This window comes from Pezoporus flaviventris, unplaced genomic scaffold (assembly GCF_033815535.1).
Source record: "Pezoporus flaviventris isolate CSIRO_AGI_PZ_B2104156 unplaced genomic scaffold, CSIRO_AGI_Pfla_v1 ptg000002l, whole genome shotgun sequence".
NCBI lineage: Eukaryota > Metazoa > Chordata > Aves > Psittaciformes > Psittacidae > Pezoporus > Pezoporus flaviventris.
In genome coordinates, this window is record NW_026892550.1 from 49,123,292 (window position 1) to 49,150,640 (window position 27,349).

Genomic DNA, 27,349 nt, shown 5'->3' on the forward strand with positions numbered 1-27,349 from the left:
AAAGAAAAGAATCTTTCTTCAATAACTCTTTAGTCTGCTAATTACTCGTCTCCTCTCTTGCGATTGTACAAGATCTGAGGGCTAAGTTAGCATTCCATTCCAAACGTTTATCACAAGGAGAATTGCGCACTCTTGAGGAAAAGGAATGCAAGTGTTGCTGACTGGTGCCGGACAGCAGAGAGCATCACGAAGGCGTTTTACAGTAAAGATGCTAAAAATACAGACCCGCTTTTCTCCCAACTTTTGCATTTTAACTGGGAGGTGGGGATCTGCTGAAATGTTGATCTTTTGACTCCTGAGCTGGGCATACAGTAAAGGCTATGCTTTATTTTTACTGTTCACTTATACATTCAGAACCCAGTTCTTCAAACTGTTTACTGTGGTTTGGCTGCAAAGTAACTCACAGACAGTGCCATATAGCCACACTCAGTAAACTACTGTTTCTTAGAGCAGTTAGCTCGCTTTTGCTTTCCCTATGCACTTACCTTATGCCAACCACATTTTGATTCCTGGGCCTTTAATAGATTGGTGATGCCTACACACAGAGAAAAGAAGAGCAGTGGTTCAGCAGCTCACTGACTTCTGATCAGAGATCCCTGGCGAAGGAAATAAATGTAAGACATGAGCACTGTATACAGTATACAACTTCCTATGATGTTATGCATTTTTACTCCTCTTGGGGATGGCATGGAACTTTGTTGGTCAGATTTCCCTCCCCGCACCACTCCAGTGTAGAGCATACTGACTTTTGTATTTAGCATTTACTATGGAGTTGCATTCCCTGAACTGGAAGTTGCTGTTGGCAGTCACTGGGGTAACAATGCAGCTGACTCATGGGCTGAAACTTGTTCTCTAAAATCTAGCCTGCAAATATTACACGTCACGCACAGGGGGTGTTCTATGTAGCAAACACTGCTTAGGATTCCCTTACTGTGTCTCTCAAGCACTGTGTACATATCACTCATTCAACATCACCTTTTGCAGATTGGTGTTAGCTCACACTGTGGCAAATCTGATGGGAGGCCTTAGGCTAGGCACTTTGTAAAGCTGTAAACCTGCACACTCACACAGCTAGAGCTAAACACATGCAAAAACTGCCCTGAATCAGCTTCTCTTCATTCATGGGAACTATCCTGTACATCTTCCAGGTGCTGCAAAACTCACAAAAATGTTTCACAAGGATTCACTTGCCAAGATCCAAACCTGGTTTTCAAGGTCAATTAAGAAAGATAACAAGCACATATCCTGACCCCCTTCCTGAAAAGCACCCCTGAAACTCTCATAGGCCTGAACTGAGTGGGGGTGCTGAGATGGAAAGAATAGGATCCAGCCAAGTCTGCTTGGCCCAGCTACCACTGAGCTGAGCAGCAAGGTGACAGTACACTGATACTAGTCACTCAAACCTCAGTGCACTCAGGTTTGGTTCAGGGTAGAAAAACTCCCTCTCCCAGTGTAGCTCTGGGCTGCTGTGGGAAGGGTGAAAGCCAACAAAAGGTGTCTCGCTGATGTCCTTAAGTCCTTTGAAAATGAGTCAAGGGAAGCACTGAATTCACCCCTAAGCATCCAGATCAGCAAGTGGGAATTTCCATAAAATTTCTGCTACCTTCACATTTCAAAGAAAGACTTTGCGTTCAGTTTGATTTATTCTGAACTGACTGACACACTCAATTGTAGGGAAGCTAGAGCAGAGAACATGAAGAGCCAGAGTCTCTTAGAGTCTCTCCATCCTCTTCAGAGAGGTCCAGAAGGGGATAAGAATGAGCCCAGGTAAAATCTGCAGTGAGGTTGCTAGGATTAAGGATAAGCTAAACCTATAGCCAGGTTTTAGTTTTCTCCTCCCATGAAAAATGCAATAGCATAAGGTTGTGCACAGCCTTAATCAAAAATGCCCTTAACTACAAACAAACTCCACACGCCTTTGATACAAATGTAGTCATTACACCAGTATCACAAGATTTCAGGAACACTTGACTCCCCTTTGAGAAAAACCTGTATCTTGCAGTGCACAGTTTATACCAGTTGTAAAGTTAGACATTCTTTCTTTTTCACTCAGGTTGTCGGCTAAAGAATCAGTGGCAAGTTTAAACATGAAACAGGGTAAGTAATGAAAAATGCTAAGATATCACGTATCTAGGCTACTAGTCCACAAACAGCAGAGCTTCAGAAGCTCTAACATTTGTCTTTGCAGCAGGACCCAAATTAGAATCACAGAATTCAGGTAATGAGAAACTATATTTAAAACCTGTATTTAAGTATCTCTATGGGCTGATAGGAAAGACCCTCTATTCTTGTGGCAAATCCATGGGTTTCTCTTGATTCATGTAAATCTCCTTCTAACGAGTGCAACTCAGAAATACAGCCAGGTGAGGGGCATGTGTGCAACTGCCTCTGCCTCTTGCTACAAGGAACGTATCAGCAAGAGATACTGATTTAATCTCATCATTAAAATCTGTTCCTGTAAGTCATAAAGAAGTGGAAAGCATGATGCCAATGACCTTTGGGATTCACCTTCATCTAACATCCCTCCATCCCTCTTTGCAGAATAAATAAGGCTCTCATACTTTTTCAGCTACCAATGCCTGCTTTGGCATCCTCTACCGAGCTAGGGCAACCCGACAGTACTGGCACTCCCAAGAAACACCACTATCAGCTCTGTGTCCCTTCTGAAGCGCACAGAGGCAACACAACTCAGTCCTAGAGTATGTTATCATCCTGCCAGATCTAATACTACAAGCATTTACTGTTGCTTATAATTCTACTGGAGGAGTGGGTGAAGAATAGTCTACAGAGTAAAGAAGAAGAAACTTCCAAAGCTACAGTCTCTGCTGTTCAGAGTTGTCCAGGGAGGCTTCTTTGCTACAGAGTAGATATGCTTCTGTGCTCTTAGCTGCATATGGAACAGAGCCAAACCAGTCCAGCATAATCCTAAGCCTAGCCTGGTAACAGCTTTCTTTTTCAAAATGTTTTCCAGAAAGGGAGAAAGAATGTCTCCTCTCAGCACTGAGAAAAAGAGGTCCAGTGCAAGCAGACACACTGCTCCCAGAGAAGAAAAACAACCGCAAGCATGCAGTGGAAACAACAGACCTTCCCACCTTATCAGAAGTCTCTCTTGCGCAACAGCCACGCCCAAACAATAGATAGCCCCTTTTCCATGGACCTCCACCCCCTTCAGAGCCACTGAAGCATCTCTCACTCACCTTCACATATAGTAATAGGTAGTATGTAGATAATAAAGATATCTCTTCAGACTCCCTGTTAAAATAGTTTTATGCTCATTGTATTTAGTCCTCAAGCAATTCAACTAAACCATGCTGCAACCAAATGCTTTTGGGTCATAATCAGGTTGCTTCAATTGTATATAAACCTCTGTCCTCAGTGTTTCTTATCAGCTGTCACAGTATCACAGTATGCTAGAGATTGGAAGGGACCTCGAAAGATCATCTAGTCCAATCCCCCTGTCTCTCAGCATCAGCCGTCTCTCAGCATCAGCCTGCATTAGCTGAGCCTGACAAACTTAATTACGTCTGAGGCTCACTACTGAACAGAATCAAAATGAAAGCAACCATGTTAACATAGCCTTTCAACAGCATGGCTCCTCCATGAAGCTGATAGGTTATTGAGAAAATACATTTGAGCAAAAAGGGTGGTAATTTGCAACAATAGCTACAATCAATTTCATCTACTCGATCATTTCCGTTCCCAAAGCATCTATTACTATTTGCTAGATTTCTGAAATCAAAGCTCCCTCAAGGTCACTTCACCCATCCTAGCAGCAAAGGTAGAGCAAGGTTATGTTCAACGTGTGAATCTCAGGATCAGAATTAAAGTTACTTATGTTGGGAAGTGTCTCAGATACAGTAACCTATTGTTCCAGCATGAACTTTGCCATTCCCCAACACAAATGTTGCCCAATCCTAAACTTAACTTGTGCAAGTGTCATCTGTCACCTTCCCTGACCCCATCTGCCACTGATCTTAAGAGTCTGAAGAATCTTAGGTTTAATAGGTGCTATGTGAATTAACATGCAGCATCTCAGCTGTAAAAATGTAACTCCTTGTAATTTCACTGCTTTACACATTTATATCAGAGAATCTGTAATAGATGGTGGGTACACTTATGCTGCACTTTTTGTTACAGAAATAAAAACAGCAATGCTTTTATGAAAAAGCTGATCTAGTTTCTGGACCAAAAGCAATCACATTTTCATAATGCTTAGCAAAAAACCCATATGACTTGAGCAACAAACCACAACCTATACTTTAACCAGACAAAACTTTTCTACCGCTATTTAAAAAGTATAGAGAGAAGTGCACTAAGTGGATAAAATCATATCCAGTTGGTTGCCAACCCTTTACAGACCACAGGGACCTGTAGGCATCCCACTTTCTGGTCTCCATTTGAAAACTGTAACAGAGGGAGAAATGAGCATGGATACAAACCAAGTAATACTTGGATCATCCCACTGATTCCAGCCCAGCAAAGATGGTCAGTTACAACGATGTGCTCTTACACTCTCCAGCCATCCTAAGTGAAAGCTGAACTTGTTCAAAACCTCCAGATGCCTGGCTAGTCCCTAGAGCCCAAAGGGATTGTGCAGGTTCACAGAGGCAAAGTAAATCCACACATTTAAGGTGTCCATTTCAGTATTTTAGAAAAGCACTTGAATTAGTTAGAAATAAGTTAAATCAGAACATCCAGCCAAGAGAGTCTATGACTTTGTTGGTTTTTTTTTAAGGAAAAATAGCTGTCAAACAATACAATACATATAAGATGATAAAACAGGTACACTGAAACTGAGTCAGTGACTTGTAAGAAAGAGTTCACAGCTCCAGGTACTGTTCTGAGGCTGTGTGATAATTTTGCCAAGAGAATCAAGAAGTAATCAAAAGTGATTGTGCACTCAATGTGCACCATGTGCCAACCAAGGCACATGATTTGCACTTATGCAGGCATTCATCCCACTCTAGCTGAAGTACACAGCATTGGCTTAACCTCACTTGTATTTCATCCACTGACACCCCTGACAGCTGGCACATGAACGAGCATGGCTCTGCTGACAAAGGCAGTTCAGTTGCTTGTCTGTTGAGATGCTCAGGAGAACCGTAATGCTTGTTTGAGTGCTCATGCACACTTTGCCACAGGCAGTAGTGGTGCAGGTTTTGGGATCACAGCAATGCTTGTCATTCCCTGCTTTGAAGAAAACTTAGAGCAGAAATAGAGGAGAATGAATACATTAAAATAGTAACTACTAATGCTCTTGGGTAATACACCCAACCTGGAATGTATAAAACAAATATTAAAAAAAAATAAAATTTAAATAGCTTCCTTGGGAAACAAATCCTGCATTTGACATTAATTTATTATAATCTTTTTTTAAAGCTATTCATATTGAAGTTTATCTTCACCCTTCGTGTCCTGAAACAGCTCTGGGGCAACTATGGAACTACAGAGCATTGAGACAATTCACGAGGGCAGGAGATAGTCTTCAGAGTGTAACTACTTCACGTCCCGGTTCTATCTCATGAACTGAGCGTCTCATCTTTCCCATCATCTCATTCTGAAGCCTAGTTGTTCTCCGAGTCATTGTCTTCATCTTCTTTTCCAGACAGAGTATGTTTGGATGAATCAATGGCTTCTTCCAAAGGAACAGCTCCTTTCCGCTGTGGCAAGACACTGAAAAACGCCTCCTTCCAGTCTCTCTTCTCCAGGTATGCAAGGATGATCTCAAACACTGCAACATCAAGAAAGACCATCAGCTCTTTTACAGGGACATAAGTGAAATTCTGACAGGAACACATCCTCAGATCCATCTTTACAGTGGTTTATGTGCACTTGGTTGTGACATCTTCAGAGTAAAGCTGATGAAGTACAGGCAGAAGCATACAAAACAATTCTGCTACTGCTGCAGTCTAAAGTCAAAGCACACTTTGAGTCTCTGGTTTTAAGAGAGTTACTATAGCAGTTCTTTTCTCTCAGGGTCAGAGAGAATTGCTCCTCCCGCCACCCCGAGTACTTCAGGGCTTACCAGTGCCTAATGCTTTCTGATGCTTGACAGGAATACTGCTGTGGATGTACTTTAGCAATGACTTTGTCCCCTTGCTAACATATGGACAGCTGGAAGTCTTTCTAAAACCTGCCATAAATCAGCTTTCTCCTTCATTTCTAGCTGAGCTTATAGCAAAAATCCTTACTGGTCTCTTAGTCTGTGACCCTTTCTTGCTGTTTCTATTACGCTATCCATACAGTCCACTCCCCTTCTGTTTCAGCTACCAAAACTTTCCCTGATTGACAATAGATCCAAACTGCATTATATACAAAATTTATCAGCAAATTCTTACTTAGAAAAATCTTAGGCTACCTAAAAAAACAACCCTCTCAACACAGATTGAGAGTATTCAAACCCTATGGCTCAGCAGCAGCAGGAAAGGCAGGAGGTGGCCCTATGTACAGCTGGTAAGTCAGACAGACTTGGATGACAAATCTGCAACAGAGGGGTGGCTCTTCAAGCTTGAGGCTGTAGAAACAGGGCTAAACACCACTGGAGAACGCTGACTTCAACAAATACACCCAGCACAAGCATTCTTGAGGCTAAGTGACAGCATATGAGAAAGGATCAAAGGAGCTAAGAAGGGAAAAAAGTTACAGAGGTTAGGCAGTGTGCAGAAAGGGAGAAGCAGCATGGATCTTGCACTCATGAGAGTCAAGTTACAGAAAAGTGGCTTATTTACTAGAGGTTTCCTGAAACCAGGTTTACTGGACAGCCAGCTGCTCTCTGAGACGTGGAGATTGAAGAGTTGGCCATTTTACTACACAGGTTATTCACTTGAAACTTACTGTGAAGGTATGAGCTCTCAAAAGACTATATTCATATCCCCTCACACAGAAAGCATTTGTGGCTTAAGAGACAAGTGGAGTATAAGGAGCATGTTTCTTTGCCCTTGCTCTAGAACTTCCTTTATCTGCATAGTAAAACCAGAATTGGTCAAAAGAGAGCAGCTTCCACACGAGAACGGAGGCTTCTATGATGGGCTGCAACAGCAACAAAAGTCTTTTGCAAGGACAGAAAAAGGTAGTGGGAACAGTTGGCGGACATCATTCTAGAGGTGAATGAAGCAATATGGGAACATATACTACAAAGTAGTCGCCTTGGGATACAAACCTGAACAGGAGAAAAGCGCTCTCAGCTGCACTTGCAGTTGTTTTGCAGTACAGTGTTTTACACAGATCTCAGTCTAAGTCTTAGAATTCCAGATCAAGTTAAAAAAGAAAATGTTTCATCTTACCATGCATCAGTTTTCTAGCATCAAATATTTCACACACACACACACACACACACACACACACACACACGTCCCTCATCCCATTTTAACATGGCAATGCAGGCACTGAATTTTCTGTGGGAATACATGAAGACTTGATCCCAAGATAGAAGGATTATAAATCAGTAAGTAAAAAGCAACAAGTGAATTCACCTGTTAATGACTGTCAATCTCCCACCACCAGAGGGTCCATTTAATTAAAGTGCCTCATAGGCACAGCAGCTCAGAGACAGTTTCTTCTTCTGCAAGACTTTCCAACTTCATACCTACCAGAAGTAATCCATAGGGACCTGGAAGGTCCCATAGTCTCATGTGGTGAGCCCTGCACTGTACTCTGTACTAGCTTCAACTTCTGCACTGAAGGTGGGAACCCAGAGGCCAGAATAACCAAATCAGAAGAGAAAGGGCAATTTACACAGTTACAAAAGCAGCAAAATGCAAAAACCTCAGTGCAAATATCCTTCTCACCTAGACAAAATTTGTAACATGGGACTTGAGAAGCAGCTTGATTCTGTCCACCTCACTCATGCCTCACTCCCTTGAAAGCTGTCCTTTTAGATTTAGGTTGTAAACTATTAGGATTACAAATATACACCAGAGCCTTAATTACAACAGTAAAAGGTACCTCTGCTTTCGGTGGTGGTGGACTTGGGTTCATTTTCCTGCCCCAAAATCTTGAGCAAAACACTATAATATTTATAGCCATAATATAATATATAATCTAAAAAGGGTCTGTGCATTAAGAGCCTTTCATCTGTAATTTGAAATGTTTTAGAAAGGCAAGGGTAGACAAGCTCACTCAAAATGAAACCTTGCCAACTGAATTGCAGTGAAAACAGGTGCCTAGATCTCCGGGACAAAAACCATGCAAAAGACCATAAAGCAGATAAATGAAAGCCTCAGTGTAATTAACTCAAATTATACCCAGTGCTCAAACATCTACAACCCAACCTCAAGAATTGTTGACACTAGAGGTCAGTATAAGATTCTTGCAGAAAAACTCCAGGAGAAAGCTACAGCTATCATAACTCTTGATGAATAACACTTAAAATCCTATTCTGCTCTATATAAAGCAACATTTAAAGATCAGGTTTTAGAAACATGTAAATTCTTACAAATACATGAGGTTTGATAATTTTTAATTCCAATGTTCCACTATATTCTCCTTCATGTTTAAATAATCTTTATTGTCATGCACATACATACCTCATCAATCAATGGCATTTTAAGAAAAAGTTATCATCAAGTAACGTGTTACATAATAAAATGAACTTGAAATAAAGCAAGGTAAGAGAAAATAAGAAAATCCAAAGTGGGGCAAAATAAAGACTTGGACACCATGACAAAAATCTCCATAAAGGTTTGAGTAGGCTCCATTTTGCATGTATTTATGTTAAATGATGCTGAAAGCTAATCTAATGATAAAACTGAAAGTTTAAAAGGCGAGGGATTCAAGACTTGGTTAAGCAATTGTATGCTTTTAAATCAGTTTAAAATGTGGTTTTAAATCAGAACCAGGAAACCAGATAAAAATAGTTATGAAAGCTCAGCAGATGGGAGTACTGCTGAGATGAGGCAAGTCTACAAGTACCTAAGCAGTTACTGCTGAACGAAGGTTTCCAAAGAGGTGAAAACATCACATTTATCCTCTCCTGTGATAAAAAACATGAGATAGTTTCCAACATTTTAGACATTAAGGCTGGCAACAAGACCAGGATGGTAAGAATACCAAAATTATTCATGGGACTAGTCAACAGAATAGCAAGCACACTTGCAAGCACAGTGGCTAAGACATCATCCTTTACGTTAACCATATCTGAAACAGTTGAAGGCCAGGACAGTTTCTGTATCCCAAAGGCAAGTAGATTCAAGAAATATGAACACAATAAAATAAGATTTAGGCATCTGCGCTACAGTGTACATTTTGAGGGTTCAAATTCTGAATATCCCAGGTATATTCCATAACAACATCATTATATTGTGATCTAAAACTTACCATGATTGACAGCTAACACTTTCCGACTCTTCATCTTGACAAAGTTTCCAAGGGGGAGCTGTGCATGATCAATGCCCTGCTCTACAGCCTTTTTGTAAGTAATTCCCTGTGAGAAAGACACCAAAAGAACTGGACTGAGAATCACCATTTCAGATCAGCCCATACAGATTACTACAAGTACCATTTTTCTGGAAAGAGTTTTGCCAGTGCTGCCATGACCTTGCTTTAGAAGGTATTTATGAAAAGTAACTTAACCTGGTTACACAGTATTTGCTTCAAGGGCTACCTCTGGAAAACTTACTGCTTTGAACATATGTCACATTGTGATGTATAGCCAGAAAAATTGTAAGTAAAACTTGTTCAAGCAGCTGCAGCTTCAGAATGCATCAGCTATAACCGGTTCTAAAGGTAAATTTATGCTTAAGTACAAAGTTACTCATATTGCAGTAACTGGATATTTTTTCAGAGGAAGAGTAAAGGATAAGGAAATTTTGTTTCCTTTTTTAAGGTTGGCAACTCCTGTGCCGAAGACAGGCAAAAAAGCCCCTTGAAAACTATGTGAACACTTCATACCATAATGACTACATAAAGGATCTGCTTCAACTTGCTCCTAGCCTTTAACTGTGGATTAACTGTTGAAGTATCATTTGGTATGGTTTAAGATCCATTCCTTTTTTTAGCATCACATTGAAATATTAAACATGTCACCAGAAATTACATAGGAGTGTCTGAAAAAAAGCAGCAACAGTGCTTTAACTTCCCAGCTGCATCCTCAATGACATTCCAGGTCCACACAGCACTATCCCACGTACAGGTACGGAATCAGATCCCCGAGGCATGTATGTTACTTAGCTAAGTCCTCCTGACAAGCAAACTTATTAAAAATGGACATCCAAGATCCAAGTGCTGCTCTTCAACTATATTTGGGCACATGCACATACAAGTGCATGCACACACACAAGTGCATGAACAGAAACCAAACCCTTCTGTCTGAAAATACAGCCCTCAGTAAGCTGAGCAGTGTTATTAATTCCATTCCTATATTTAAAATGGATAAAACCCTACAAAGCTCCGCATGTCTGCGCTCTGGAACAGAAGCTGCTTCTATCACTACAAGGTTTTTTCTCCCATTTCTCCAAAATTACTTTTCAAGCCTTTTTTGAAGATGCTTTCTTGTTGTTGATTGTTGATAGTTTACACATGAACAATGTTCATGTCAAATAAGCGCAAAAAAAAACCAAACAACCCCAAACACCCCCCCCTCCCGTGTCCCGTCCCGTCCCCCAAAAAACAGCTGTAAAGAAAGAGGCCCACAGTTTACCTTGTGGTGGTTGTGATCCACCAGTCCTCCAATGACATAGGCTTTCTTCTCATCAAGCTCACTGAGAACATCTGGGGAGTCTGATGTAAGATATACTAGGTCTTCTTTCTTTATTAGCTCAGTATAGTGCTCTGCTCTAATTTGAATATCCTCAAAAAAAGGTAGTAAAAAGAAGTTACATTTAAGTGATGAATTCCCGGGCAAGCTTTACAGATCCAGGATGGAACTAGCAAATAGAAATCCAAAAGCATGCAGTCATTTCACATCCATCATTCATGTTTAGGTATGTAGCACAGTGCAGACTAATTTCCGCATAAATAATCCACAGTCCCTGCAGCACTGACTGTAAAACTCACCAGGAAATTTTACAAAACCCCAAAAGAACTACACAAATCTTTAAGTTCTTGTGACTCCCTTCAAATGTTACCATATTTATCTTAGGGACAAATAATTTTCAAGTCCACCTTTCTAAAAAAGGTGAAACCAGAAGTTAATGCTTAATTAACATTACTTGTTTGATAACAGTAATTTATGCTATGTTTTTGCAAAGCAGCTATCATGTAAGACATACTAAAAGTAGAACTGCTTTTATTTATGCAAAGTCATCTTCATTTGAAGTTGTTGGAATACTGGTTACTGGTTTAACAGGGAGTCGCAAGGAAAGCCAACATGAGTTTGTCCATAAGACAAGCTATTGCTCTAAAGAACACTTCAGTGTTAAGGGGAAATATAATGGAAATAAAGGTGCATACAGAGAATCACATCATAGAACCAGAGAATGATTTGGATTGGAAAAGACCTTAAGATCATCCAGTTCCAACCCCCCGTCATGGGCAGGGACACCTCACCCTAAGACCATGTCACCCAAGGCTGTGTCCAACCTGGCCTTGAACACTGCCAGGGATGGAGCATTCGCAACTTCTTTGGGCTTCAGTGTCTTAGTTTGCCAAGAAAAAAAGGGCACTGTCAAGACAGACAACTGTGAGAGCTGCCTAAATCAAGTAGTCTTGCTTAGTCTATCAACCTAGTTAGCAATTATAATTAACGCTTCTTTCTCTCTTTCTCCAGAAATAGTCAATTATTCACCTTCCAGTTCACCCATCCTTTGTTACTTTCATTCATGTTGCTCTTCAACTGTCCCCCATGGCTGGTCAAGTAAAACTTTGAAAAGAACAGAGGCACAAAATACTGAAATGTTAACATGCCAGTAGTTCCTTCACAAGACTTACCCTACCCTTAAATATTAGCTAAAACTCTTCATTATTTTAGCTGAAAATGGTACTAAGATGATATTCACGTAATTGTTGACACATTTAAAAGAAAAACCAGTCTTTTTTTTTTTTTTAATCCATCCCACATAAAACTGAGCATCAACAGAATCTTAGTGGCATCCAGTATATGACATTCTTCATCTGCATGCACATACTTTTTAATATACACAGGGATTTTTATAACATGTGGGTTGAAAACTAATCTCCTAAAATAGAAGTAATTTTCTTATTAAAAAGAGGCAGCTTCAATATCTTTTTTCTACTACAGCTCTCACCACTTAGGACACAGCTGCCTTTCTCATGTGCTTTCTACAGGGCAATAGCTCAGTTTGTTTAAACATACCTGCACAGGATGAAATGCTTTGCGGTTTTCTGCATAACATCTCTGAATTTGCTTGTGAAGCTTCTTAACATCCTGTATACAACACAATTTGTTTTTACATAGCCCTTCAGACAGACCACCACAAAATGCTTTACCATGAGCCAGTCAGAAGCTAGAGAGAAAAAGGAAGCTTTTAACTGGCAAAAGAGGCTTCTAAGAGTGTGTAGACATCAGAACCTGAGAGAAAAAACAGCCATTGTGAAGAGGTTATGCTGACAAGAAACCACACACATCTACAAAGTGTACTTAAGACACCTTTATGCATGTAGTTGATTTACAAACAAAACGAACAAACATCACTGCGATTTAATTATATGTAACAACATACTCAAAATTAACCTGAAGGATCAAGCAGATTTATCACTGTAACAATCAATACTCATCTCTCACCAATAATATAAACCTAATAATAGATTATATTTAACAAAAGTAAACCTACATAATTAACCTGAAGAACACAGAACAATGCAGATAATTTAGTGGCTGACGCTGGCATTTTAACCTGATAATTTGGACAACAGTTAACTATAACTATTTAAAATGCAGACAACTTAACTTAGTCAATTATGGGTTTTGTAAAGAACATATACAGTTTTATTTTCAGTGCCCCTAAGCAGTGTTTTGTAAATGTAACAGATTCCCATTTTAACATGACCCATCATTATATTGCTTTGATTCACCTAATGCTTTCAGAACGTTTTGATATCTCCAAAGGATTCCAAATAAACTAGACTTCATCACTACAATATTGCAAGTTTCTACACCTGCAATATTGTAGTGATAGATACTAGAGAAAGAATGTAATTTACCCCACTGCTAAAGGCCACAGCCATCTCCACTTACAACACTTCACCCTTCCTGACTACCTGCAGAAGTGCTAGTTTTTCTATCAGGCCTAAGAGGGGCCTGACAAAACATATGTTAAAATGATGAAGATCAGTAGAAAGTGCCTAGTCAGCCTCTTTGTGACTATCAAGGGGGACTTCTGGTCTCCTCAAGGGTATTGCTGAAGGGCTCCTCAGGGAACCAAGTTCCAAAATGCCAACTGGAGCTTCCCCAAAATTCTGAGTTGAGTGGCACGAGCCCCTGTTAGTACTACACATGCGCTGCAGGACACTCAACAAGTAGCCAGATGGGCTTTGCAAATGCTTGAATTCAAGCAGGGTTGCAGGGCAGTGAAGCCCCTGAGAGCAGCAGAAGGGCTCAGGGTAACAGGGAGGGGAAAAAGCCACCTCAGAAATCAAAGGCTGCACTCTTACAGGATGCTGCATATTAGCATAGCTTACACAGAGGTACATTTCGAAGCCTAAAAAATTCAGCAACTGACATAAACAGGTCTGGGAGTCATCAGAATCTGAAACATGCTAACAATCCTCCGCAAGCTGCTCTCCAGGTTTTGTGCTCTAACACAATTGCACCAATGCTGTCACTGAAGAATCTTTCAACACTTGTATGTGATGGGTGAATTTCTTTTACCTTTAGTACCATCAGGTCATCAAAGCTGCAGTCCACAATGAGGCGAAGTGTACTAGGAACAACTTCCCTTCGCACACGCTTTCTATCATTCCCTTCATTACTGGAGTCCAACTTTGACTGACGTTCTTGTTTTCTCTTCTGGCGTTTTTCTTTTCGTTTCTGCCTAAATAAGCAAACACGTCAATCTTCAAAAACTACAGCCAAATCTGATGAGGAACGTGTCACACGCATAAATGCACATTTCGATGATCAAGGTGGTTGTCCCACAACTGTGGTGGTTTAAACTTACCCTGTTGCTTGCATTTGTGTTAGACTGGTCGCAGCACGAAACACATACCCTGTCTTTGTGAAGTTCTGTATATACCTACAGCCATTTGACACAAATTCAGTCAACAGTGAGGGTCTCATGGATTTAAGGGTACTTTCAGTCAGGTCTCATAAAAGAAACAACCAAAAAGATTGCCAAAACTGCAGCATCACAATGTGGAAGGCAATTTACCTCCTGTTTCACTGAACAGTTTTCCAAAGGCTTCTGAAGCAATTGTTTCTTCCCCCTGTTCCCCTGATGGGAGCAGGCAGTTGGGAGATCAAATTTCAGAGACAGCAACAACCACTCTCTTGGGAAAGAGCACTTTGCATTCAGCAGGACAAGAATAAACCACCTCAGCCCATTTGCAGGTATGTTTTTTCTCAACATGATAAACTAGAAACTCAGCATCTCCCAAAACTATTTTAATAGATTGTAAGTCAACATAACTTACAGCACAGCACTTCATGTGTCAGAAGAAATCTGGTTTTATTCACTGTCTCTGTAGATTCACCAAGTCTGACAGCACCAGGGAAAGAGGGGCATTCAGAAAGGAACAGGGCCACAAGTTATTCCTCCCTTCTGACGAACCAAAACCATGCAAGTTTAAATCCCTCCTGATATCCTCTTCAAGTTGAGGAACACCTCTAGTACGAAGAAAAGATGCTTACCTTTATAAGTTCTTCATATGCAGATGGAGTAGCCTGTGACTACTGCTTTAAACCTGTGGCGTGGGAGAAAACTGGTTCAACTGCCTTGGTCTGCTAAAGCGATCTACACTCAAATTCTACTGACACATCATTATTATTAGCACTACAAACCACACATGACCCTAGGAAAGCTATTTTGCAAACCATACCTCCGTAGATCTTTCTGTTCTTCCCACTGTTTCTGCTTCAACAGCTTCTTCCTTTGCCTCTTGGACAGGAGCTCAAGGCATTCTTCCTTGTTTGAGCCTGTCTCGTGTCTCTCTACTGGACTGCCACTGGACTTGATCTTTTCTTCCACATCAGGAACTTTAGGGGACATAGTATTTTCTGTTGGCACCTTTGGGCTTTCTATTGGTGTTTCTGATGACATTAGGTTCTGAACAGGTTTATTGACTGATTTCTCAACAAGTGATAAATATTTCATTAAAAGCAAGCTTTTCCTTTGTCGATTCTGTAATAACCAAAATAATAGCACAAGTTTTATTAACAAGAAGTTCAACTAGAACAAATATCCCTCTATACGTACCATAAACCTGAATAAAGAAAAAATAATAAGATATAGCCTTTTTCTGTTTTTTTTTAAAACTAGGTTAGTGTCTGTAAACTGCAACATATAAAATACTAAAGAGATTATAACCCATATTCAGATCACATCTAAAACTCTGCCTGCTACATCTGCACCTATTTAAAAGTTTTCAATTAAAATCTTTGTGAATCACAACTGCATAAAAGTAGGGAAACGTAGTGGATTAAATGTAAAAGAAAAAACAACAACAGTGCTATTATGCCTACAACTATCTCAACTACACAAACAGAAAAATCAAGAGGCTTCTTGTGATATAACTGTGGCAGCATGTTAGAGAAATACAAAGATACTAAAGCCATTTGGGGGAGGGGGAAGAATTGTGATCAAGCTATACCCCTTCAGAATTATTTTTTATTTCTTCTGAAATCAAAGACATTGGCCAGCCACTGCGAGTGGACAAAACACAGCAAGTAAAGGGATGAACACACCAAACTGTTAACTCAGCAAAACTTTCTGTGCTCGAACCAATTACAACTATACCATCTCCCTCCCAATAGCAAGTATTGGTATTTTTTATACTGGTAGCTCCCCAACCACATAGTTTTCCAAAAATAACTACTTCACTAAAGAACTATAGCCACAGTCAACACGCATTAAAACAAAAAAAAAAAATCCCCTGGCTTCTTCTGTAACAGAAGAGCTGGAAAACACACAAAACCCCGGAAAGCCAGAAGTGTTTTAGCTAACATGCCCCGATTTCCATGTCTGGGGGTGTTAAGCCGTAAGGCCCAGGGAGTGAGGATGGGTTTGGGTGCCAAACGGCAAGGCCTCGCATGGCACAGGTGCATCAGCACCACGACAGCATGTACGCCCTGCACAGACCGACTTCTATACATACCGCTGTGGGTGTATATATAGACACGCACACATCTCTCTCTCTCTATATATATACATACCCACACGTATCCATGTATACGCGCGTTATATATGTAGAAACAGTCGCGTTATTTTTGCTCACGCGCCCGAGTACTTCGTAACTCAACATAACCCAAGTGCCGGGGAGAGGGAAGGGGGGGGCCGTGACCCCGCCACAGACGGCAGCGACAGCCGGGCGTGTGGAGGGGATGTTACCACGCTCCCCAGGTCGCGTGGAAGCCGCCATCTTCCCCTCCTTCCCTCAGAGGAACAGCCGAGCCCGAGTCCCGCTTCCCCCCCGCCCGTCCCCAACCATCAACGGGTAGCAGGCGCGGCGGCACAGGGAAGCGACTGCAACGTACCCACAGGGCCGACAGGCAGGTAACCAGAGGCAGAGAAGGAGAATAAGAAAAGCAACCGCGGCCCATCGCCGCGCACGCGCACCTTCCCTTCAGCCACGACTACAAATCCCGGCGAGCAACGGGAGGCGGTGATGGACAGTGCCCCAGCGCTGGGGGAGGCACGGACACTGCCTACGGTGACACTCAGGGGCCCATGGGAGGCTGGTAGCCGTGGCGAGACCCGTCACTGCCTGGGCAGGCAGGCAGGCAGGCAGGCAGGCAGGCAGGCAGGCAGGCAGGCAGGCAGGCAGGCAGGCAGGCAGGCAGGCAGGCAGGCAGGCAGGCAGGCAGGCAGGCAGGCAGGCAGGCAGGCAGGCAGGCAGCTAGTGAGTTGCTCTTGCCCCGGTCCTGCTCGGCGCCTTGGGTTTGCGCTGACAGCTGTTTGCTGAGCCAGTTCTGTTTTCACGTGGGACAGCTTCCAGCCAAATAAAATTAAAAAGGTACAACCATAACAAATGCAGATTAGCCATGTGTTGTGTGGGCTTCTCATTTTTACCTCATGGAATCATGTAAAGTAGTTTGAGTTGGAAGAGACCTTAAGATCACCCAGTGCTAACACGCCTGCCGCGGGCAGGGACACTTTCCACTAGACCAGGTTGCTCAAACCCCCGTTCAACCTGGCCTTGAACGCTGCCAGGGATTGCTGCTTGTAACAGGCTGGCTGTCAGAGGCAGCTGCTGCCAGCCCTGCCACGCTGCCCTGCCATGACAGCGGTGTGAGTGACAGTGGACATAGGTGGTCAGGCTCTAGGGGCTTTCAGGGCCTGTCCTTGCAGGCAGGTAGGTACACAGGAGAGCTGACTGCTTTGAAACACCCTGTGCCAGGCCCCACAGCCTTCCTCGTGCCCCTGATGAGTGAGAGTCATGAGGAACGCTGTGCTTCTCCCCTGCTTCTGGCTGTGGTGGCTCCACGGGATTAAGAGGAGCGAAAAGAAAACCTTATTTTTATCTGATGGTTTTGATGACACTACCGAGTTCACACAGGGGCCAGTGAAGTATTTTTAAGTGGTGGCATTCCTGAGAGCAGATTTTTAGCTCCAAAGGTCCCCCAGCAATGCCGTGTTCCCTCTGGCTCCTAAAAAGGGGTATGTGCGTTCATGCTTCATATTTTTAAAGGCCACTGCCAATTCACTTTTTAAACTCTGGTGTCAGTACTCAGCAAAGGGAGATGTTCTTTTGCCTTCAGATGACTTCATGAAAGAATGCTGCCCTGGTACAGGAGCTCTGGAGACTGGGATTATATTATATGAGAAAAATGTATTTTGGGCAGACTAAATATGTAGATATCTGTTTGCGCCTGGTTAGTGAGGCACATGAAGTTAGCAAACATACGAGTATGTGCTACCATAATACCCTTTTCATCTGCATCAGTGTTTATCTCAAGTTTCATTGGTTCCAGATATACACAGCCTTTCAGTTTTAGTGCTGGTTTCAGGTTTACTATGGCTGCGTTACAGTCACAAAACTATGGTGTCTCTATAGTAAGACACTGATCTTTAACTGCTGTTGGTATTTAGTATTTGCTCCAGTATTTGATTTACTTTGTGATTCCTATTCCCTGCATTACTTTAAAAATAGCTAGATTTGCATTTGCTTTTGCTAGTGTCTATTTAAAACCTCACTCATGTTACTATTAATATCTAGCATCACACAAGTCCAAAAGCACCACTGTCCTTATGCAGAATCCTTCATTTTCTTTTGGTCATTAAAATGCTGCAGATCAGTTACCAGCAGAAGCCCATTTGCTTGCTTGCTTGCTTTTTTAGAAAAAATCCAAAAGGCATCTAACAAATATTCTCAATATTCAGATGTGCTTTTTCTTAGAATGAAAAAAGTGTCTAGACATTTTGATTTATAAATCTGGTTTTGTCATATTGCACTTTCCAAAGCTAATCCAGACCCCAATGTCCTCAGACGCTGACATGGGGTAATGCAACTTCTGCTGAAGTCTGCCAAGTGCCAACTGGTGACAAAGCAAAATGATGCCCTGAGCAGTTGCAAATACCTATAAAGAGATATCTGACTGAATTTCATTATTTTGAAAAGCCATGACATGACTTTTCAAGATGCTCGATCAAAGGGAGAGCTTCCTCTAGCAACAGAACAAAATACCCCATAGTCTAAAACTGCATATTGAAGCATTTTGTAGAAATAGCACTGCAGGTCGAGAGGCAGAGTATGGAGAAAAGAAAAAAGATTCTCCATGGAGGCCCAGGCGTAGATACTGATATTACTCTCTGTGGGGCAGGTCTGACTGCAGCACTCATGCGAAGCTTAGGATGCAGATGACACATACCTTAGTCAGTATAACACTTCACCTTTAGCCAGTGGCTTGGCTGGGTGTCTTCTGCCAGTGGCAGGGACAGGTGGCGTCTTACTCACCAAAACAGCAGGAGCTGGGGCACACAGGCTCCAGGTGAAGGGTGAAGATGGACTGGGGTACTTTGGTGCACATAGCTGAAAGTTTGAGTTGAAAACTGAGATCTTCACAATGTTGCTTGTGAAGAGAAGACAAAAACATTTTGTTGAACTCAGAAGATGTGAGGAACTCTCATCAGTTTTATTAGGTTGTATAAAGATATGAGCCTTATAGTTTGAACTCTGGAAAATGTGCAGCAACAGTAATACTTTGACCCCAGTACCTATGCCAGCATGGCTTGAAGTGTGCATTAGGGGCTCATTCTGCAACCTCTGTGTGTAATGGACTTTGGTGGGCACAACACTTCTTTCATTGGTGTAATTTGACTTCAGGGAAGTCACTGCTGATTTAATCTAGCCATAACTGAGATGAAGCCCAAGCCTCCTGTTTGTAAGACGTTCGAGGAATATACTTAGTATGCATTATGGGTATGTGTATAGGTGTATTTATGTATATGCACATGGAAATGTATGTACACTATTTCTCTACATGATGGTTACATCCTTAGTTCTGTAATTGGCACTACTATAGTGGTGTCCAAAAAGATATGCTGATTTACCTCAGCACAGGATATGGCCTCTGATATTCTAGTGTCTAAGAGAGTCCCTTTCATTAACAGCATTATTGCAAGGAAGAAATAAATTTCCTGTGTCCCAAGAGCATAGGAAGAGGATAATTGCTTCTCCCCAGATTTCAGACTAACGCCAACTCCTCCTCACGAGTGAAGTGTGAACATTTCATTTCCAAAGCAGCATCTATACCTCCAGTTTCCCTCTAGCTCGAGTTGGTTTTGCAAACAGCCTGGCAAGTTTCTTGTTTACCAAATGCAGCAAAAGGTTCAGCTGGAGTTCTCTGCCCCAGTCCCTTGAATTCAGGAGCATGTCACAGCCTATGCTGGGGAAGCAGGATAAATAACCACAAACTGGGGAGAAGCAGTAGCAGTCCCCATGGTTTCCTACTAATCTTCTCCCTCCCATGTGCATGCATACTCACACACCACATGTGAAGAGCTCCCATGGGGACTTCCACAAGGTGTGGAGATGAGTGTGAGCAAGATGCACTGGCATGGACCTGCTGTTTCCCACTGCTGGGCAATGACTGACATCCACAGTGCTCAGCTTTTCTTTTACCCCAGGGCAACAAAGGAGGCACTTGTACCACTCAAGGTGAAGGCTGTTCTCATTTTACAATCCCTTACTAATACAGAGGAGCTGGTGGCAGTAATGGAGTGTTGGAAGCAGCTAAATACAGACGGGGGTGGCACTGATTCAGTTGGGGTGTTTGTAGCTCACAGTCTTGTTAAAACAATCTCTGGAAGTGGAATGGAGGAGCATGGTGATGGCTCACAGGTGTGCCTCCTCTACAAGCAGGACCAGATCCTCCCTCTTCACAGAGCAAGGGAGGCTTTGTATGCTGCGGAAGAGGATGCAGGCTGTGACACCCAGGGTGTGCCAAGGAACATAGGGAGGTGACCTACTGCCTCACCATCACCTAAGGGACAAGGAGGTCCTTAGCAAGCCCTGTGGCCCTGAGGCTTAGTGTGACATGGCCAGGTATTTAATCTCAGAGGAAATGGGGAAGCACATGGGTTAGTCAGCTGGGAGCTTATCAGGGGAGGCGGTAAAGTGAGTGTGAGAAAAGGGAAAAATAGGGGTGAATAGGAGGGCTTGGTTTGCCCTGCTCCCAGACCCAGGCAAGCAGGTTCTCTTCACTGAGGTGGGACAGAATGACTGGTTTATCTCACCTTTTCAGTCTCTAACCTCTGCCACTACAATAGTGTAAGATGGGTGCTGGGGCTGCTGGAAGAAAGAGAATCTATTTGGTAGGATACAATACAACAGGAACTGACATGCATTTTAGTCTCTATAAAAAGTAGAATTGCTTTTAGGGATAGCACTGATAAATCCTATGTACTTTTGCTTCCAGGAAGACCTTTAAAAATCATCTGCTTCTGGGGTTGATCATAGAGTTGATACAAGACAATGGAGACAGTGGTGAGGATCTGGCCTCTGGTAGCAACAGACCTGATGGCCCTTTTGTTCAAACAGAGGAGGAATGACAGGATCTCCTGGTCCTGCCAGGACTGGAGGTGCGCTCCCCCCATGCACAAATGTGGCTGCGTGGGCTTAGCATTCAAAAACAAAAACTGAGGCAATTGATAAATGGGATAGAAACCACCAGTTACCTTACTTCTTAATAATTAACTGGAAGTCCTTTGATGAACTTAGTACCTGAGTGTGGAATTTGGAATCTGACCTTTACTACATCTAGATAAACAGTGTGGCCAGCCCCGAGTCTCTCTTGGAAGGCATCCCTCCACTCTCAGCAGCACACTTCTTGGAGGCTCTCACACTTCCATGCTGCAGTCAGAAGCTCACTGGAGTCCAGCATGATTCTTCTTACTGTGCTGTTCCTTTGCATCATTTCCACCTACTCAGCCTCTGTTAAAGGTAGGTCTGTACCGGGCTTGATTCAGCTTTTGGCTCAGCTGAGGCATAACCACAATGTGTATGCAGGTCTGTTTTGCATCAAAAATTATCATCTTTACTTACCCATCCTTGAGTAATACAAACGCATTTAGTAATTACAAAGGTTTAGGCACTTGTGGCATTCATGTCAGCGGGGGGGATAGAGGAGTGTTTTCAGGTGCACAGGGCCAGCAGTGTGAGCCAGGGGACTGAGGATCTTGACCTTGCTTAGTCAGGACATGCTGTGGGGGCACCAACTAGAAAGAGACTATTCACACACTCAGAAGTTAAACACACAGAAGGGCTTTGGTGGAGCAGAGCCAGGAAGTGCTCAGGGCTCTCCAGGTTTCAGCTTCTGAGCAGTTGAATCGGCTACCTCTAAAGTCAGTAACAAGCATCCCGTTAATTTCATGGGAAGCTTGCTCTGCAATAAGTCATGAAAACCTGGATGTCTGCACAAGCTCTGGGAGCAGGGGTTTACTCAGGTGTGCTGACAAAGGTCAAGGGTATGAAATCTGGAGACTGCCCACTTCAGCAGTGGCAGTGTATGAAGCAAGGAAATATGTCTTTAGTAGTGGCCCTTTGTGTACAACCTGACATTAAATTTAGAGGAGCAAAAACCTTAAAACATGACCCAACACCTAGTTTTTGGTTTAACGAGTATGTCCATATTATGATGAGGAGCAAGGAGGGGGCATGCCATCCTGGGTTCAACTATTAAAAAGGCTGTAGAGCTGCTCTCATGGGTGCCTCCCTCTGCTCCCTGCAGGGCATCCAGGACACTGTGTCAGTGTAATAACACAGCAGTAACTTTCCTCCCTACGTCCATACTAGCTTACGACAGGAGGTGTAAAGCAGAGAAGTTTGCAGGTAGTTCCTCTACCCATGAGTGTAATGCCAAGTAATGATTATGGCTAGATACTGATGTGCCATATTTCTGGTACCTGCTTGTCCCAGCTTCTGCTTAACATCAGTTAAGCAAAGCTCCTTCTTGGTATGAAGTAATATTTCCTTGTCACTTCACATCACCAGGATACCCAGCAAGGATTTTCTCATTAATTAGTCCTCCCTTCAGCTCTGCCAGGTCTTCTCTCACTCTTGTGCAGAGAGATTTGAGAGCTAATTTACTGGCCCAAGGCCCTGGTGCCTCAGTGACAGAGCTGGGATTAGGATGAGTGTTCTACCTTTCCACCAGGCCATGCTGCGTTTTGGAAATATGGAAAGAATATTCTTTTCAAGTCAGCTAGATCAGCTCACATGAAATTTTTTTACTTGAGTTCCACTTGAAAAGTATGTTCAAAGAAACGGATGGGGTTTGCTTTTAAAGCTATCCAGTATCAGAAACAGTGGCAAATATAATTTATGAAGGTAGAGCTAGCAAGTAGTTAGAGACACACATGCTGTGCATGCCATATATATTAATAAAAGGCACAGGGCTTGACAGCTGTCTCTACTCATGCAGTGTAACCTTCTGTATTATACAGTATCATGATTTAATTATAGACTTGGCATGTTACCCTTAATGACAGACACTTAACATTACTAGTCAAACTATGTGTTATGCACTCCACCTTGAAAGCAGGCACTTCTGACCCCAAGAGAGCATGGCCAATTGCAAGTCTTATGTCCATCTCTCCTTCCTTCTCAGTCAGTGGGACATTTGCTATCAGCTGAAATGGTAATTGCTGTACAGGCGTCATGGATTCCAGTGTTGTGCTGAATACAAAGGAAAGAGCTTCTAAATGCAGGTTTTTAAAGAAAAGTTTCTATCAAAGGTGTAGGAATATAACTTTTTAAATAGTACAGGTGTTTCCTTCATGAAAGATGGTATGAAAATTTAGTTACGCTGTTTTGAATACTGGTTCTGGGAAGTGACACTGTGTCTCTGTCCCTCAGCCACCAATATCCCCCTTGCCTCTCAAACTGACCACATTATCCAATTGTCTCTCTTGGCTTCCCCATTTGCACTGGGGTAAGTGCTAACCCCTTGGGAACTGCTTTATCTCTGCTGCTTCTCTTATCATGATCCACTGCTGGCTTACCCTTTTCCATCAATGAGACCAGTCTTGCAAACAAAAGCGTCTTCTGTCCTGGCTCCTGCAGTATTTTCCACAAATGAAATGGTGAAAGCTTTCAGAACTTAATCTTCTTTTAGCTCCCAGAAATACTTTGTGATTATTTATCTCTTCCATGACATTTGCAAGAAGCTGCTGTGTCATTTGCTCACCTATTTCCTTCAGGAGGGAGAAGCTCTTTTCTACATGGGGACCAGCAAATGCTAAAAGGGAGGAAGAGGGAAGAAACACTTGAAAATGGGAAAAAGATCTATAGGTTGAGATGTGGGAAGTGGGTGGGTGAAAGATGCTTTTAACTGAAAAAAAGAAAGGGAGCAAAACCACAAACATCCACCTTAACTACTAAGACACATGTCTGTGAGCACCTGGATAATTTTTCTTGGACATGCTTGCCCCCCACCTCTTGTCTTTAGATGGGACTGTATCACCCTCTGTGTTTAGAAAGCACCTAGTGGGTGGCATTCATAAAACCTCAGCTGATATTAAATCATCAGCACTGCCATTTCTGCTGCAAATGAAGGACATTTTGAACCAGGGGGCAACCAGCTCCAAGGTACAGCAAGGAACCACGGATGATGTTCCAGAAAGGCACAGCCACCTCTGGGCAAGCACTGAGCACACTCTGCTCTCAAGGGCAATGTAGCTTCAAAACTGATAGGAGTGAGAGGAACTGGGAAAGGGGTTAGGAAATTCACAGTAAACTGAGGGAAGAGTTTTATACCTCTTGGTCACTTTGTTTTGAAGCAGATGCACAAGACATGCAAACCCAGAAAAGCCCTGTCATGCCAACATTAATGCTTCAGCCTCCCTGCAAAAAAAATGAGCTGTACCTCATGCAAACAGGCTGCTCTCCCTGGGTTACCAAATTTGCTGTGCCACATCTCCAGCAGGCGTGAAGCATAAGTCAGTTTAGTTTGATGTAGCTTTGCCAATTTACGCAATTTACAGACCAAACATGGTGGGGTGACCATTTTCATCAGGGAAAGGTTCTATAAAGCTGACCTTCATCTACTGCTATGAACAGGGGAAGAAAGCAAACGAAACCTTAAGAAAGGGGGTTTTGGACCCTTGGAGGACTGCAGAATATATCCATCCAGCCATGATGGAACTACACTATGCACTATACCTACCTAATTGGGATTTAAAATCTGAGAGTGAAATAAGGCTTTGATTTTCTTTATTACCAATACAGTGATTTGTAATTTATTTAGTAGAGTCAAATAAAACACTAAGGGACATGGCATAAATCAAGATAGGCTGCTGATTCTCTGCAAGGGACTTTGAACACACTGATTACATTACAGCATGCTTAAGAATTTGTCTTGAGATATTTCGATAGATTATATTTTTTCCCTGCACTTGTCATAAGACTGAGATGCATCTCCTTGAGGACAGCACTTTGCTTTTCTTAGATTAACTCTGTTATCATTTCTGCTCTGTACTTTCTGAACTCCGTGAAGAAATTCCCAATGGATTCAGTGGTTCAGCATTTGGGACTGAGAGGCTAGTGCCGTGCTGCTTACAGATAGCACCTAAGGTCACTGTATGTGTATTTGCTTTGTGGATGTAAGAGCACTTTGTGTTCAGCCAGCCTCTCCTCTTTTTCCTTCCCTCTACTCACTTCGCCAGTTTTTCATATCTGGAAGAGACCTTTGTAGCCATCCACACCAGCAGAGGGAAGCCCTTGAAAGGAGTGAAAAGGGATGTTATATATACTCTTCATGACAAAATATTTGAAGGGTATTCAAGAAGAAATTGATTTTCCTTAAACAAAGATTTTAGGGGCACGGTCTTAATTCCTGTGCCTGAGGCTGGGTAGAGTTGTGACACTGGTGCCACACATTCCCCACGTGGCTGTGCATGAGGCAAAAGAAAGAGAAGATAGGAAATAGTGTGGTAGTAAGCAGTTTGATGAAGGAAAAATATAAGTCATTTGTATACTACAGATTTCATTTACAGTAACAAGAGTGCAACTGAATCCCTAAGGAACAGTCTGAGTTGTTAATGCAGATGGAAATGGCACCATAAATTGTGTATGCAAATTGCATTTATGCTAGAATTTGGCTTTTATATCCCTTAAATACATCAGTTAGCAGCAGAGGCATGGCTAAAGGGACAATTCTTTAGTTTAAAGAACAAGGGCTTAATTACTTAATCTAAAAGTATTTTCCCAATATCTTCATTACATTCCTATCTCCCCCAAGTAAAACTCAATGGAAAGATTCCCAATAAATGTGAAATAGATGCAGAGAGCAATTTCTGTTGTCTCCAACAGATTACATTAGTGCATTTCAAATTGCTAAGCACACAAATTGCATGATTAGTTACAGTATTTGGAGCTGCAGATAATTTTGGATCAATTTCTAACTCTAGTATATCTGAAGTAAAGAATTTTCTTTTATTTATATAAGTGTAGAGATAGAACAAAGGATTTTCTGTTCGTTCTTATCTTAAATATATGGGATTAGTTTAAACTTAATCATGAAAATCCCCCTGCTGCTCCAGTGGGACAAGCCTCTGTGGTTAAGGGTAGCAGGTTCAGTCCCATAAATTTTTTGTTGGCAACTAATTTTTTCATTTTTCTAAAGCTGTTTCTTAGAGAAAATAACAGATTATGTGAGTCAGTCAATTCTGAAACACTGTTTTTGCTTCCTGAACAGGGCACACTACTGGACCAAGCTTAAATAATGACAAGCTATATAAATTTTCTTACTCAACTGAAGTGTATGTTGATCGTGTGAAAGCATCACTGCAGAAAAGTGCAGGATACCGTCTTTCTTCTGGTGTGGATGTCAATCTCTTATGGAGAAACCCAGAGAATGATGATGACCAGTTGGTCAAAGTTACGGTAATGAATGCCATTAGACAACTTAAATCGTGCCCATTTATCTAACTGCAAATCTAATCTTGAAGAACTCATTTTCAGAAGATGAGCTAAACATTTTATTCTTCTTATCACCTACAACCAGTTTCTTCAATAAGCTGATTCATATAGAATAAGACTCACAAGAAAATACCTAACATCATAAGCCAGAACTTCAGAATATCTCCTGTATTTTGAAGTGGCTTCATACAGCTTCTACAGTTTCAAACAACTGATGTGCAAGCACCTACCGAGGGACAATAGGTTATCTGAAATTCTCAGTTCTAGCTGAAAATCATGACATTTGCTAAATACAAACTGGGTTTGGTACTTAGTTTTATGGTGAATTTTTCTGCCACTAATTTCCCCAGTGGTAAGTGCTGGTTTCTTTTGAAAACATAGACATAGTAATCATGCAAGGTTAATGATCAGAACCAGAAATGAAAACAAAAAAAGATGTATTAGGTGATTTAGCTTACCCCAGGCCAGTGCTAGGCTGCTCTCTACGCATATTTTCTCTGCTTTTACTTTGCTAGATAAAAGATGTTCAAGTTGAAAATGTGAATGAACGTCCAGCTGCTAAAAACATCTTCAAAGGAAAAAACACAGAGAAGATCATTGGGAAAGAATATCTGCAAGCTTTACAGAGGCCTATGGTTCTTGAGCTTGTCCGTGGAAAAGTAAGACCCTGTCTTTTAAAATTCAATCCCTAAGGAAATCTGAGACAAATCTTTTCTTACAGGCTTGGAGAATTCACTATCCTTTCAGTGTTCTTAATATGCCGTAGTGTCTTATCATTCTATGTAGAATGTTTGGGGTTGGAAGGGACCTTAAAGCTCATCTAGTTCCAACCTGCTAGGGGCAGGGACACCTCCCACTAGACCAGGTTGCTCAAAGCCCC

General features: G+C 42.0%; 2 protein-coding genes across 8 annotated transcripts in view; one reads left to right on the forward strand and one right to left on the reverse strand.

The window, feature by feature from the left end:
- Positions 1–5,357: 5,357 nt before the first annotated feature.
- TRMT10A (tRNA methyltransferase 10A) overlaps positions 5,358–27,349 on the reverse strand; it is a 296,095-nt gene continuing 274,103 nt past the window's right edge. The window contains exons 2-9 of one of the 7 annotated variants that reach the window (XM_061477740.1): positions 16,590–16,666; positions 14,932–15,233; positions 13,766–13,928; positions 12,251–12,322; positions 11,723–11,797; positions 10,637–10,786; positions 9,316–9,421; positions 5,358–5,731 (exon numbers count right to left, since the gene is read on the reverse strand). In XM_061477740.1, the coding sequence (XP_061333724.1) occupies positions 5,565–5,731; positions 9,316–9,421; positions 10,637–10,786; positions 11,723–11,797; positions 12,251–12,322; positions 13,766–13,928; positions 14,932–15,206 (1,008 nt within the window). In that variant the 5' untranslated portion in view covers positions 15,207–15,233; positions 16,590–16,666 and the 3' untranslated portion in view covers positions 5,358–5,564. Of the gene's footprint in view, positions 5,732–5,972; positions 7,233–9,315; positions 9,422–10,636; positions 10,787–11,722; positions 11,798–12,250; positions 12,323–13,765; positions 13,929–14,931; positions 15,234–16,585; positions 16,739–27,349 lie in introns of those variants that run through there. The other 6 variants (XM_061477714.1, XM_061477706.1, XM_061477731.1 and 3 more) reach the window with 6 other exon arrangements.
- Positions 21,358–27,349, forward strand: part of MTTP (microsomal triglyceride transfer protein) — a 28,276-nt gene continuing 22,284 nt past the window's right edge. Inside the window, exons 1-3 of the mRNA XM_061477565.1 lie at positions 21,358–21,492; positions 26,246–26,433; positions 26,985–27,128. Of these exons, the coding sequence (XP_061333549.1) occupies positions 21,432–21,492; positions 26,246–26,433; positions 26,985–27,128 (393 nt within the window). The 5' untranslated portion in view covers positions 21,358–21,431. The remainder of the gene's footprint in view (positions 21,493–26,245; positions 26,434–26,984; positions 27,129–27,349) is intronic.